This window comes from Tyto alba, unplaced genomic scaffold, assembly GCF_018691265.1.
Source record: "Tyto alba isolate M040663 unplaced genomic scaffold, T.alba_DEE_v4.0 Super-Scaffold_14, whole genome shotgun sequence".
NCBI classification, from domain to species: Eukaryota; Metazoa; Chordata; class Aves; order Strigiformes; family Tytonidae; genus Tyto; species Tyto alba.
In genome coordinates this window covers 19,660,001-19,673,171 of record NW_024881276.1, presented here as the reverse complement: position 1 = coordinate 19,673,171, position 13,171 = coordinate 19,660,001, and the positions used below count along the sequence as shown (strand labels likewise).

Genomic DNA, 13,171 nt, shown 5'->3' with positions numbered 1-13,171 from the left:
ATCATGCTGGGGTTTGCTTCAAGCCAGCTTGGTAACAGCAGCCCAGGTGAGAGCACTTGCTTTCACTTTGAATTAGTTGCAGCAATTCTCAGATCATTGGTACAGAGGAGTAACAGTGCTTATTATGGGTTGTCACTAAACGCACTGTGTACACAAACCAATTTTATTAGTCTTTAACTGATGAGGATTTTCCTGGTGCTGGCTGTATGTTAGGGCTCACAGAGGGACTGCTGCTGACATGTTACCTGCTTGGGCCTATCAATCTGTCCTACTGCTGCAGTCCTTCCTCTGCAAGGAGCAGAGTATGAAAATATGTATGTGCTCTGAGGAGGGGGAAAAAAAAAAAAAAAAGCTGATACTGATTCCTTCTTTCTTCTGCTAACAATTCCCATTTTCTGGGAAGGGAAGAAATTGTGTTAAAAGAACATCTGAAACCACAGTTAATACAGTCAAGATGTATTTAATCTGTTTGTCATGTCTAGTCACTCCTTCAAACAAGTTAAACCTTTTTTTTTTTTTTTTTAAATGTCACTTAGGTTATATCCTTTCGTCCAAGTCAGACCAACAACCAGAGACGGGACTGAGCAGCAAATGTTGCTTCCTTACTCCAACCAGAGTGTGATCTCTGCTAACTAACCTTACCAGTCCTTAGTTGTCTTTAGGAGATGAAAGGATCAAAGTATCTTTCATCAGCTGTGGTGAAAATTGCAGCTTTGGGCTGTGGAGCTACAATAGGTTTTATGTATAATATTAGTATTAGTAGCAGTAAATCTATATGGCCAAATGCATACCTGTTGATTTTATGTACATCGCATGATGTATCAGCAGCATTTAACTTATGCTTCCCTAATCTGTTCAAAATAATCCATCAAGAAACAATAAGGTATTTTCCCCAGATATACTCATTTGACAAGATGGAGTTAGTGTCTATCAACTAATTTTCTTTCATGTTTCGGTAACATTGGTAGCCTTCTCCAAATTTTCTCTGAATTTTTAAAGACTAAGCAGACTTATCCTGCAAGTGTATTTTGTTGCTTTTAACAGAAAAATGCTTTTAAATAATCTTATTGGTATTTTATCAAGGTACTTGGATGTACTGGCAACATGATTTTACTGGTATCTGCCAAAAAGTTGATAATATAGTTAAATCATACAATATTTAGAAAGTTCCAGAAAGGTGCAGCGGATTCAGCTGTTACAGTACTTCCAACTGTCATGGGGGTTTAAGTGAAGGTGAACATGTTACCTCATTTTAAGATGTAATACTTCATCTACAGTATTCAGAAAATACTATTAAAATGATGGTATGATGCTAAAATAACGTGCTTCTATTAATGTTATTAACCTGCTTTTCATTTGTCAATATATGTATATGACATTGAAAAATACATGATAAGGGGGACACTGCTTATACACAGCTGAATATCTAAATTAATAATTATATATTTTCATGTAAAGATAACAAGTTATAAACTGAACTCCTTCCCTTTTGAGCACCAGCTTCCCAGGCAGAGATTGGTTTGTTCTTTAATTTTGAGAAGTGATTTAACTTTGCAGAGAAATATGAAGTTTGGAAACACTGGGGCTTTTTAGGTTGCATTTTAGGAGTGATTTCCCTTTGGGAAAAACTTCCTGGATGCAAAATAATTGCTAGTTAGAAAAGAATAAAAGAAAACCAGCAAACAAAATCAGTAAAGTTTGTGTTTGCAAAGCTGTCAATAACTGTGAGACCAGGATATTTTTGGTAGACTGTGGTTCAAAACTCATTCAAGTCCTTGTTCTTGAAAGCCTAAGGGAATGTTGGGTCACAAACATTTGTGGCAGGTATCCTGACATTCAGTGTGGTGTTACATGAGATTGGAGAGAAAAGCACTCTTACTCCAGTTCCATGCCCTTACCCCCATGATGACAAGAGACACAAAATCAAGACCCTCTTCCAAAGAGTTCTTACCTCCTATAGCAAATCAGAAGGAAGGAAGTCAGGAAGCTTTTTTTTTTTTTTTTTGGGGGGGGGGGGGGGGGGGGGCGGGGGGAGGGCAGGAGGGAGGGTTTTTTCTGTACATTGATGATTTCTCTGCTTTTTTCACAACCTATACAGCTGTCATTAGCTACTACACTTAACAGCCAGCCAGCCTATTGTGTATACTTAAAATGTTCTGAAAAGATGAACTAAAACTCTGTTTATTTTCTTGATTTTTTTTTTTTTTTTTTTTAAATTCCATTTGAACTGTGCTCCTGCTTTTATCTTGGGAATTTACCTGTGTCGCGGTTTAGGCCCAGAGGGCAACTGAGCACCACTCAGCTGCTCACTCACCCCTTAACCCATCAGATAGGAAGGGGAATATGGAGCAGAAATGGCTCAAAGAATCAATCTAAGGACCAGGAGGAGTAACTCACACATTATGGTCACAGGCAGAAGCCCGACTTGTTAGGGGAAGAAGAAGAAAACATCACTTCAAGTGGTAACAAAGACAACACTTAGTGGACTGTGTAGGGACAGTGAGAAGGGCCAACCACATCCAACTCCCCCTTCCCCAAACTCTCCCTTCTTCCCGGGCTCAGCTCAGCTCCTGATCTCTCTCCCTTCTCCCCCAGCAGCACAGGGGTCAGGGGTTGGGGGTTACAGTCAGCTCACCGCTCCTTCCTTCTCAGGAGGTGGGGTGAACACTGCACACTCCTCCCCTGCTCCATGTGGCTGCCCTCTCACTGCAGACAGTCCTCCATGAACCTTGTCTCTGGCGTGAGTCCCCCCCACAGGCTGCAGCCATTCCCCTGCTGCTCCTGTGTGGGTCACCCCCGCGTGTTGCAGCCCTCCCAGCGCCGAACCACAACAGCGGGTGTACCACTTCTCCCCTCAGGGTCCCAGCCTATTTTAAGCACAGGCACCTATCCTGGAGTGGTCTCCTCTTCAGGCTTCAGGTCGACCTCTGCTCCACCACAGACCTCCATGTGTGGCAGGGTGGGCAGCCACATGCACAGGGGTTGGGCCCCACAGATACAGGGGTCTCTGCTCCGGCACACCTCTCCCACATCCTTCTCCTTCCATCTGCTGACCTGGGTGTTCGTCCTTCTCCCAACTCCTGCTCACAAGTCCCAACCCCCTCTCAGGTTCCCCTTCTTAAATACATTACTGCAGAGGCACAGAAGATTGGCTTGATCCTGGCCAAATGTTGGTCTGACTTGGAGCCAGGGGAGCTTTTGAGAAGCTTCTCACAAGGGGCACTGCTGTATCCCCCTCCCCTGCTATCAAAAAAAACCCGTGCCACAGGAACCTAGCACAACCTCATATGATTTATTTAGGGGAAAGGACTGAGAAATTGCGGGGGGGAGTGGAGGGGTGTTTTTAACAAACATACAGCAAATTTAATGATTTTGTTCAAGCCTGTATCTATGTGTACATTTCACAGCTGCCTCTTACTGTTTTAGGGATCATATGTAGCTTGTTTGCATTATCCTGGTATTTTTGGATGCTAGTCAACTCTTTTTTGCTCTTTTTTTTTTTTTTTTTTTTTTTTTTTTTTTTGGAACTGCTTAATGGCCTGGAGAGGCAGATCACACTATGCTGGTTTGCTGCACATGCTTGGCTAGTTTTTTTGTTCAAATCCACTACTGCCTTGCCTATGATCTTCTAACTACCAGATATCACAAGCAATGACACATCTTTTTTTCTTTCCAGAAAGAGTTTGTCTTTGCCTTTTCTCATCCCAGTTATCCATGTCTTTTCCCCCTTTTCCCCTCCAAACCAGCGAAAAGGTATTTCCCTCCCCTTCTGTCTTCCACCTCACCACTTCCTCATCTTTTTTTTTTTTTTTTTTTTTTTTTTTTATTGTTGTTACTATTTTCTTTTCTCCTCTTTCCTTCTGTTCCAGACTGGCACTCCATTGTGTTCATTATCCTTTATGCTGCTCCTATTTATTTTCTACCCCATGACATCCATACTTATCCTCAAAAGCACTCTGTAGTTTTTCCCTAAATACTTAATTAAGCAAAGTCAGAAGAATGAGACCTTATATAAACACTTGTAATGCCTTAAAGAATTAAAAAAATTAGAAAAGTCAGGAAGCAGTTTTCCTAAAACATTTTTAATGGGAGAACAATTCCAGCTAACCTAATGAAATGAGAAAAATAAATGACTTTCTCAGCCTGGAGTTCAATCTAGGCCTATGGTGTCAGTAGAAATCCTGTAGGTTGGGTCTTATAGCCATTCCTTCTTCTGTCCCTTGAGCAGCAAATGGAATCCCTGTCGCTGAGTTCCTGTATTTGAAGGATGCAATGGCAGGGAGCAGATCTGAGATTAAGTCTTTTTGGTATACTAATACTGCTGTTCCTTTCATAAATTTGCCTTGAATCTTACCAAATGTCCTCAGAAAATGTTGATATACTATTCCTCAAAGGATTGAGTTGTACTTTTTTTTTGTTATATATTAATGAGGATTTTCTAGATGCCAAAGTCTCCCACTTCTGCTGAGCTTTTGAATAGGTTCATCAGTGTTTTGAAAAGCCTGCGATGTTCTGATAATGGTGATTTGACTCAGGTTCCACAGTAAAGTCTCAAGGCGTAGCATAGGGAACAGGGAGTTTTAACAGTATTCAGATAAAGTCAACACACTGCTCATCAGTATATTTATAGAAGATGGACAAAGAATCGCATGTCACATATTGCCTTAAATGAGCAATAGACTTAAAATCACTGGCTGGCTGTCAAAGCAGTCTATTGTATTTCCTGTCAGCTTGTGAATGTCTCGGATGACCTCAGTGACTAAAATTCAAAGCTAGTCCACTCAAATATCATCCAGTCATTATATTGCATTGATTTCTTCTTCTCCCATCAGTTAAGCAAGAATGGGAAGTGAACATTTCTCAGCTGTTGTAGTTACTGGAAGATTATTGTAACAATGTGCTGGAAACATCGAAGAATACTGAGTTGATAGAGCCAGAGTATCAATAATGTGACTATCTGTGGCATCTTTTGTTCCTAGTGCTCCCACCATTGCTGATATTCACTCCCACTCACTGAAGCAAATCCTGGCCATTTCTAAATCTGCATTGTTTGTCTGCTAGAAAATCAAATAGAAATTTTGATGGTTTTATACTCTAAAGTGCAGTGTTCCAATGAACCTGCAGTTGCCACAAATGAAGGAATTGATACCTGACTTAACACCGTTGTTTCAGAGTTTCCAGCTAGTATATGGGAATTCTTTTTTTTTTTTTTTTTTTTTTTTTTTCCCTTTTTTTCTTCTTTCTTCCTGATAGTTCCTGGTAGACAAAACATAGCTATTCAATTATTGTTTAACCCAGCTCAAGGCAACACTGGGTAAAGAAATGAGATAAAACTCCTTCTTTCCTGTTTGTGTTCCAACCTGTGATGGAACTGCTTGCTGAAGAGTGGATAAAATCTTCTGTCGCACAACTGAGCTTCCTATCACTGCCTGTCTCTGCAGTGATTCAAATATTCTTCCCATATTATGTAATGTCTTTATTGACACCTTAAAGACAGTGATTTCTTTGTTTGTTTCAAATTAAATCTAATAATCTGATGATATGACCCAATTCACATATCCCTGAAGTGCCAGTGCACTTTCATTGAATGTCTTCCAGTTTTCATAAATGGGCTGTTCTTACTCTTGAGGAGTTTTCTAAGCCACTTGCATCGGAAGCCCATACCCACATCTGTGGAAGGCAGACTGAAGATGGTAGGAAAGATTCAGTCTTGATGTTGCATTCTATGTACAGAGAGGCTGTGGAGCCTCCATCCTTGGAGATATTAAAAAGGAGACTCAGTGTGGTCCTGGACAAACTGCTGTAGGTGACCCTGCTTGATCAGGGGGGTTGGGCAAGATGATGTCCAGAGGTCCCTTCCAACAGCAACCATTCTGTGAGTCTGTGAAAGCATTATTTATTTAAGTATGTCAGGAGAAAGAGAGGCTGAAGATCCTCTAGAAAAATAGAGAAGGATGCACCAAAGAGTGGAAATTTCCTTCCCCCTACTCCATGTTTTCTGTGGGAGTGGCTTATATAATACAAATGGAATGATGCAGTGACATATATACTATATTTTTCTAAACTTTGGTTCATGTAAAATCTGCTTGGTATTCATCAGCTCACATTGTTTAAAAGTATTGCTTTTTTAATAAGTGTTAACACTGCTGTATGCTTTCAGAATACTATCTAGAGTATACCAGATATTTTAAAATACTTTTTTCTTCCACTTGTTTTTTATTTAATATGTTTGGTGGTATTTGGGAGGGGATGTTCAAAAAATAAGTGTAGTAATAAGTGTAGTTTACTAAGAGATGACAACATAATGCTGTTTTTTGTGAGAAATGGAAGGGAATTTCATTTGAGTAGTAGGTTGCAAGCATGAATTACTTTAATAAGTGTCTAGAAAAGTTGTCTGGTAACCACTTTTCATTAATAATACCATCTTTGTTGTGTTGAATCCTGATTGCATGATCCTAAGCATTCTTCAGTGTACCACTTGTGTCTACTAGTCTTGCCACCTGATTAAATCTTAGAACTGTCCTTTGTCAGATGATTAGCTGCATTAATACTGTACTTGCTCATAATTTCTTATGAGCTCTAGCCTGGAAAAATACTTTTAAAGTCAAATGTGCAGTTAGCTAATTCGAGAGGTTTGCATTCACAGTTGAAAAGCTGGATGCTCATCCTACCAAAAATATATCAGAACTCTAAGGTCCATTTATGAATGTGTTCTAGTTAAAACAAAGTCTGTTCAGTGGTGCTAGAGGCTCTAGTGCATGAAAATCAGATAAATCTCACAGGTCAGTATAAGTTTTTTCTGGAAGGCTTTACATCACGCAGACAAATGTCATTCATCTTCCTCACCCAGCATTTCATCTGTAAATCTGGGTTAGGACAACATCTTTTTTGAAAAAAATCATGCTGTGAGGAGATCATGCCATTCATAACCAAAAGACTGATTCTTTTTTAGGTTAGGAGGCTGTCACTAACAAATTAGTGTGGTATAAACTTGTCAGAGCAGGCATCTAGAGATAAAAGTACTTGAAATGATCTCTGTATATAGAAAACAGCAGTGGAGTAGATTTGTGTTTGCAAAGGTAGCAGAGCACTGCTTGAACTGTGAATAAGCTTCAAACATGCAAATTGTGGGTTTAACTCTCATTTTCCTCAGGAGATCCTGTTTTTTATTAGCTAAATGGACATGAATTAATTGGTGACTAGCAATTAAATCTCTGGCATATATTTTTTGTGGAGAAAAAAAAAACAAAAAAAACCAAAAAAACCCCTCACCCACTGTTACTGAATATACTATTATAGTAGCCTGGGGTGGAAAAGTGGAAGCTTGAACAGTTTCAAAGAAGTTTTTTTGCCTCTTTCCTTTTCCCTGCTAAATACCACACACTCTTCTTCTACCCCATTTTAAGGTTGCATTTTGAATTTTTTTTATCAGAGATGATTAAACAGAAATAGCTCTTTACGTGTAGTATTTTATATGAAGTTGTTGAAGAAGTTTGTAATACAACATCAGATTGAATATGAACCATCCACCAACAAAATGCATCTTCCTTCTCCAATCTTCTGTGTATTGCACATGGCTGGAATAAGTCAAAAATCATATAATAAACAGGTTACTAACAGTCAACAAAGAGGGATATGATGCTTGTGGGGAAAAATAAAATTTTTAACAGCTTTAACATAATTCATTACAAAAAGCATGCATCTCTTCCTCATACTGTTGCTTTTTGTTGAATGTCTAATTATTCAAATATCACTTTCAGCCAAGGGATCAAACAAGCAGGATTATTTGGGATAGATAGCAGTAGAACTCTAGGAAGTTTCCTGTAGCAAAAGCTCACATATTAGTGGCAGAATGTATATAATGCTTGACTTCTATGGCATGTTTTCAGCAGTACTGTTACATTGTCAATCTTTTCACTCATGGTCATCTGAAAGCAATTAGAACACACTTCGTCCTGTATGCAGAAGTTTTTTCTAATGACATAGTAGCTTTACAAACTCTAGAATTATTTTTTTGTGAGTGTATTGTATTGTTGAGACTGGAAAACAATCTTGTGAAAACACACTTTTGAAGTGCTATTGAGGTGAGGTTTTAAGAACAAAACCTGTCTTATCTCCTTGAAGGGGTGGAAGGAGGGAAAGCAAAGTACATTATTAATGCTGTGCATTTCTCATGTAGCTCATCCATACCTGCCTTTCAAATTCAGATGAATCCATTCACATTATTAATTGCTGAACATTTCAGATGGGAATTTAATATCCCTTTTTATGTAAGAAGTGTAGAGAATTTAACTGCAAACCAAAAGGCAGCATTGAGTGAGCTTCATTTTAGTATAAGCATTCTGCAGCCTTTTCCACATACACCCTTTAATTCTTGTTCCGTTTTACTTTGTCATACAAAGAGGCCTACCCTTCTGTATTATTTCAGAGATAATGCCTAATAGATCTTTTTGAACAAATACTTATTAGGTTCTAATTTGAACCTACATAAAATACATCAGAACTGTACCTTTGTGTGTCCAGTTCCATTCTGCATCAAAACTGTACTTATAACTTGGATGCAGAAATCAAGGCCTAAGATAATCATCTCCCTCTACAATGTTTTTTGTATTAAAGATTGAGAAGGGTTTTAATTTATGGCTGAACAAATGTGTGGGGTTTTTTTATTTTCCCACTGGAAAAAAAATATATAACAACTTTTGACAGGTAAATAGCTGCAAGGCAGGAAAGACATAAGGTATGGCAAGGCTGGCCAATGGAGAACTGTCATTGTGGTCCAGAAGGGTTCACTTCCTCATGAAATTTGAGGACATGCATAAATACTTATTATTGCAGTAGTTTTCTAGAAGTGCTGTAGAAGAGTTTCCTGCTGCCAGAACCATTAAATAACATATTTTTTTAATACTTACATGAAATTAAAAATTTGAGTGGGATATTTAAGATTCTACTGCAATATGTTCCCTTACAGAAGAAAAGAAACCATAGGATGGGTGAGATGAGCTAGGGATACAGATCATTACTATGAAGGGAACCTGTAGGCTTTCAAAAATATGAGGATGTAATTGTCAAAGACCAAAAACATCCAAAGAGGTGCCCTGAATGTGTTTGAATTATCAGTAGTAGCTTTACTACAAACCAAGGCTGAAACTTTAACCAATAATATTGTACTATTTTGTTGAATAATTCTAATGAAGTGCTTTACTTTTTTCTCTGGCAGATGAACGGGAAGATGTTCAAAAGAAAACATTCACAAAATGGATAAATGCACAGTTTACTAAGGTAATTAAATATTTTTATTTATTTATAAACCAAAATATGTCTTGTAAGTTTGTAAAAACACCTTCATATTTCTCCACCAAGGTTTAATTTTCAAGATAACAGTTACAAGTTTCAGACATTGCAGAATGCAGTTGAAGGATTTATTTGAAAAAACGTCCAGGTTTTATTCCCAGATATCAGTAGAGATTGAAATGTAAGAAGGCATCCTCTTCTCAAAATGTTCTCTGCATCAATTTACTTTGACTCTTCTCAAACCAGTGATGTAGATGTATTACTGTTTTTTGGACACTTGTTATGTTCCTAATATACGGAGAAGTTTCCTCTGTTGGGCTTGTCTTTACTTGTTTCTAATTGCAATCACAAATTTAACAAAACCAGATGAATTGGAAAGGAGCAATGTCAAAGATAAGAGGTGTGATCCAGTCAGCTAATTATGTAAGTCATTTATAGTATGTTTTGAAATAGTTATCTTTGAGAATAGTAAAGTTCACAAATGTACTGCAAAAAAGACCAAATAACTAACTTATTTAAAGGAGACCCCCCCTGGCAGTATATAATGGTTTTATCTTTAATACAGAGGAAAAATGATCTCAAACTATTAATTAGATTAAACATTTTTTTAAATCCTGGAGGATAAAATCACTGAACTGTATCTGCCAGTAATAAACTAAACCAATCTCATAATCTGTCATTTTATCTGACAATAGACAACAGTGAAATAGTAGCTGTAAACAGATATACCTTCTGTTTAGTCTGGCTTTTGATTGTGTCCCATCTGATTCTCATCATTAAAAAAGAGAAGAATATGACCACCATAATGTTGGAAAACATGCTCAGCAGTGGTACAGTCCAACAGCAGGTCTCACAGGATTGCTCCATGGTCTGGAGCATTTTCTAATAGTGATTCAAGTGATTTAGAGAGCACACATTTGTGCTCAGCATCTTTACAGCAGAGATGTCCAGTAGTTTGGAGGACTGGATGAGGATGAAATACAATCTTGAACAAATGGTCTCAAATTTATCGATGAATTACAAGCCAAGTGTGAAGTATTATATTTAGGACAGAAGTAAAATGTATGCATACAGAAGTGGGGAATAACTGGTCTGGCAATAATAAAGCAAAGAAAAGCTCTGGGAAGTGCGGTGAATCACAAGCAAAATGAGTCAGAAACATGGTACTATTGCAAAAAAAAAAGAGGCAAATTTATTATGGCTGTGATAATGGAAGTGCTTGACAGAAGGTGAAAAATGCAATTATCTTATTTTACTTGGTAATGGCGAGATTTTAGCTTGAGTAATTTACTATCTTGGTGTTCCATATATGAAGTGGCCTCAGCAGCAGTCATCTGATACAAGCTAATTTGAAATGTATTGCCAGTTAGTCCTTGTTATGGTCACAGAAATAGTTACAGAAAAATAAGAGTAACTGTTGCTTCTATATCTAAAGAAAATCTTATGTTCCTAGAGCGTTTCTTTCTCAGAAATGGTTGCTTTATGGAATAGCAAAGCTTGCAAGTACTGAGAAAACTTGGAGCAAGTCTGCAGAAGAACAACAAGGATTATGAAGGTTTTAGAAAATTCGACTTATCAGCAGACGCTTTTAATAGTAGGTTTGACTCAGTCATCTGAATGATCTACATGTCTCTTCTCCAATTCTAGTTCAGTGGAGTGTATTTTAATGGTGGTTTAGCTGCCTTTTTCTTCAGTTCTATAAACAGCATTTTGAGTTGTATGTGAACATGCATTCGTAAACATACTGAAGAAATACTCATCTCCCTCGACTTCATTTGGACTCTGAGGAAAACCTCCTAAATACTATGGTTCAAGCTTTTCTTTGCCTCATGCGTCACCTGTGTTTTGGACAGGGTCTTTTTATTTCAACAATCAATCTACCAAGAAATCCTTGATCTTTAAATCTTGGACAAAATACTCTTGTCCTACAAAACTGTTATGCATAACACCAGAATACTTGGTCTGAAACTGGAAATCACATATGTCTGGTAAGTTTAGAAATACCTGCTGGCTGCCTGTGTGGCACACATGCAGCAAGCATGGTTTGCTCTCCAATGCAGTCACGTACCATGCAAACTTTATTTCTCTCTAGGGTTTTCAGGACATAAATACAGGAGACCCCCCTTGCTTGTATTCCGCTGTAACATGAGTGGTCATAGTAAATATCTGTGTGCTGTCCTGGGACAGTGTTTCTCCCTCTTCTAAAGACCAGGATGTTTTGGGAGAGGTGGTCTTCTAAACATGAAAGTGGATCTCCATGTGAAATCTACAGTTTATCCCTCTTCTTGTCCTGACTTGTTTTCAGTGGTTCATATCTATCTCTGTTTCTAGCTGTGGAGCTGCTCATTGTTAGCTTTGTAAAAGTGTTAAAGAAATTATTTTCATTGTAGAATTGGTTTGTGTTCACTGCTATGTGGCTCTAGAGGTGTTGTTTTGAGCAGAATAACCTATGGGGTCAGAATTAAGGTAGAGGAATATATTACATCACTCACTTCTCTTATTTGTGAATAGTGCAATCCAGGTCACTAATTAACTGTAAAATATTTAGGGTTGAATGAAATTATTTTATACAATTCTCACCCATCCACCACCCTTCATAACTTAAACAAACCCTTATGCAGTCAAAGTAAAAGCTTAGTTCTAAATGTTCAAAATTTTCACTTGTGTTGGGTCTATAGTGCATTGCCCCAAAAGAGCTGCATTCCTTTCCTGAAAATTCAGTGTCTAGAGTACCAGTGTCTTGGCAGACTTACTCTTAGTCTAAGCTTTCAAAACACATTTGCAAGTTGCTTTCATTTGACTAGCGATGTAAATACAAATAATGCTTTTAATGTCAGAAATTATAAATTATTGAAAAATAATTTTATCATTTATGTGTCATCAGCTTAGCTTCAGAAGCTTCATATAATTTATGTTTGCAGAAAAAAAAAAAAAAAATCTATTGTTTGACTCTGAGGCCTGGAGGGAAGTAGAAGTCATCCTCCTTCTGGCCATGCATGCAGTGCCATTTTAGTTGTATCATGTGTAGATATTTTGGACTCAGATGCCCTGACTTCAGCAGTGAACTCTGCTACTTCTTAGCTAAGGAGTCAAGTCCCTAACATTAAATCCATAACACACTCTCAAACACATCATCTTGGCAGTTTTCCGTCTGTGATGTGCAGAACCTAGAAACCTCTGGAGTGCTACTAAGAAGTCTGTGAATGCATATATACAGAAAACTAGCAGAACTGTCAGCAAGATTACAGTTGCTGTAGGTGAGGCCATGTCTCTCTTGAAACTTTTCTGGCAGGTTGAGTGGGGTGCTTTAAATGGAAAAACTGGGGAAAATGTATTTGCAGGTCTCTGTTACAGATTCTCAAAAGAGCAGGTTTCTCTCTAATTCCTACTGCTTTTACTAGCCAGTAAATGGATTATGCAGAAAATCTGTGCTTTAAAGGTTACAGTGACTCATTTATAAGCAACTCATCATTGTTTCAGTAAGAGAGGCCAAAAGTTGGCTTTTAATATTTGTGAGCTAAAACACTTAGTAAATTAAAAATATAGGAAAAATGGGAGAATATAATCCAAGAGACCTTTGTGTTTTCCCCATTCTAATCACAGATATTGTGACTTTCTTTAGTGATACCGTCTTTGCTTACCATCCAAATAGAATGCAATAAATTGAAACTTAAAGGAACTTTAAAAATGTGGAGCATATTACTTTAGTATCTTTTTATTCAGAAAGAGCTTTTCTCTGTCCTCAGAAGAATTGTATTTATAAAATAATGAAATTCTGCAGTGTACATAATGATAGCAAAGGAACATATTGTAACCTAGTTTTTAATAATAGAACTATAATTAGAGCTATCACAAGAGATATATCCAGTACTGGGTATGA

The 13,171-nt window shown here is 37.6% G+C and overlaps 1 protein-coding gene across 10 annotated transcripts in view; it reads left to right on the top strand.

Moving 5' to 3' along the window:
- Positions 1–13,171, top strand: part of DMD (dystrophin) — a 1,076,492-nt gene that overhangs the window by 55,234 nt on the left and 1,008,087 nt on the right. For all 10 annotated transcript variants that reach the window (XM_042788288.1, XM_042788292.1, XM_042788293.1 and 7 more), the window contains one exon: positions 9,218–9,279. In XM_042788288.1, coding sequence (XP_042644222.1) covers positions 9,218–9,279 — 62 coding nt within the window. Of the gene's footprint in view, positions 1–9,217; positions 9,280–13,171 lie in introns of those variants that run through there.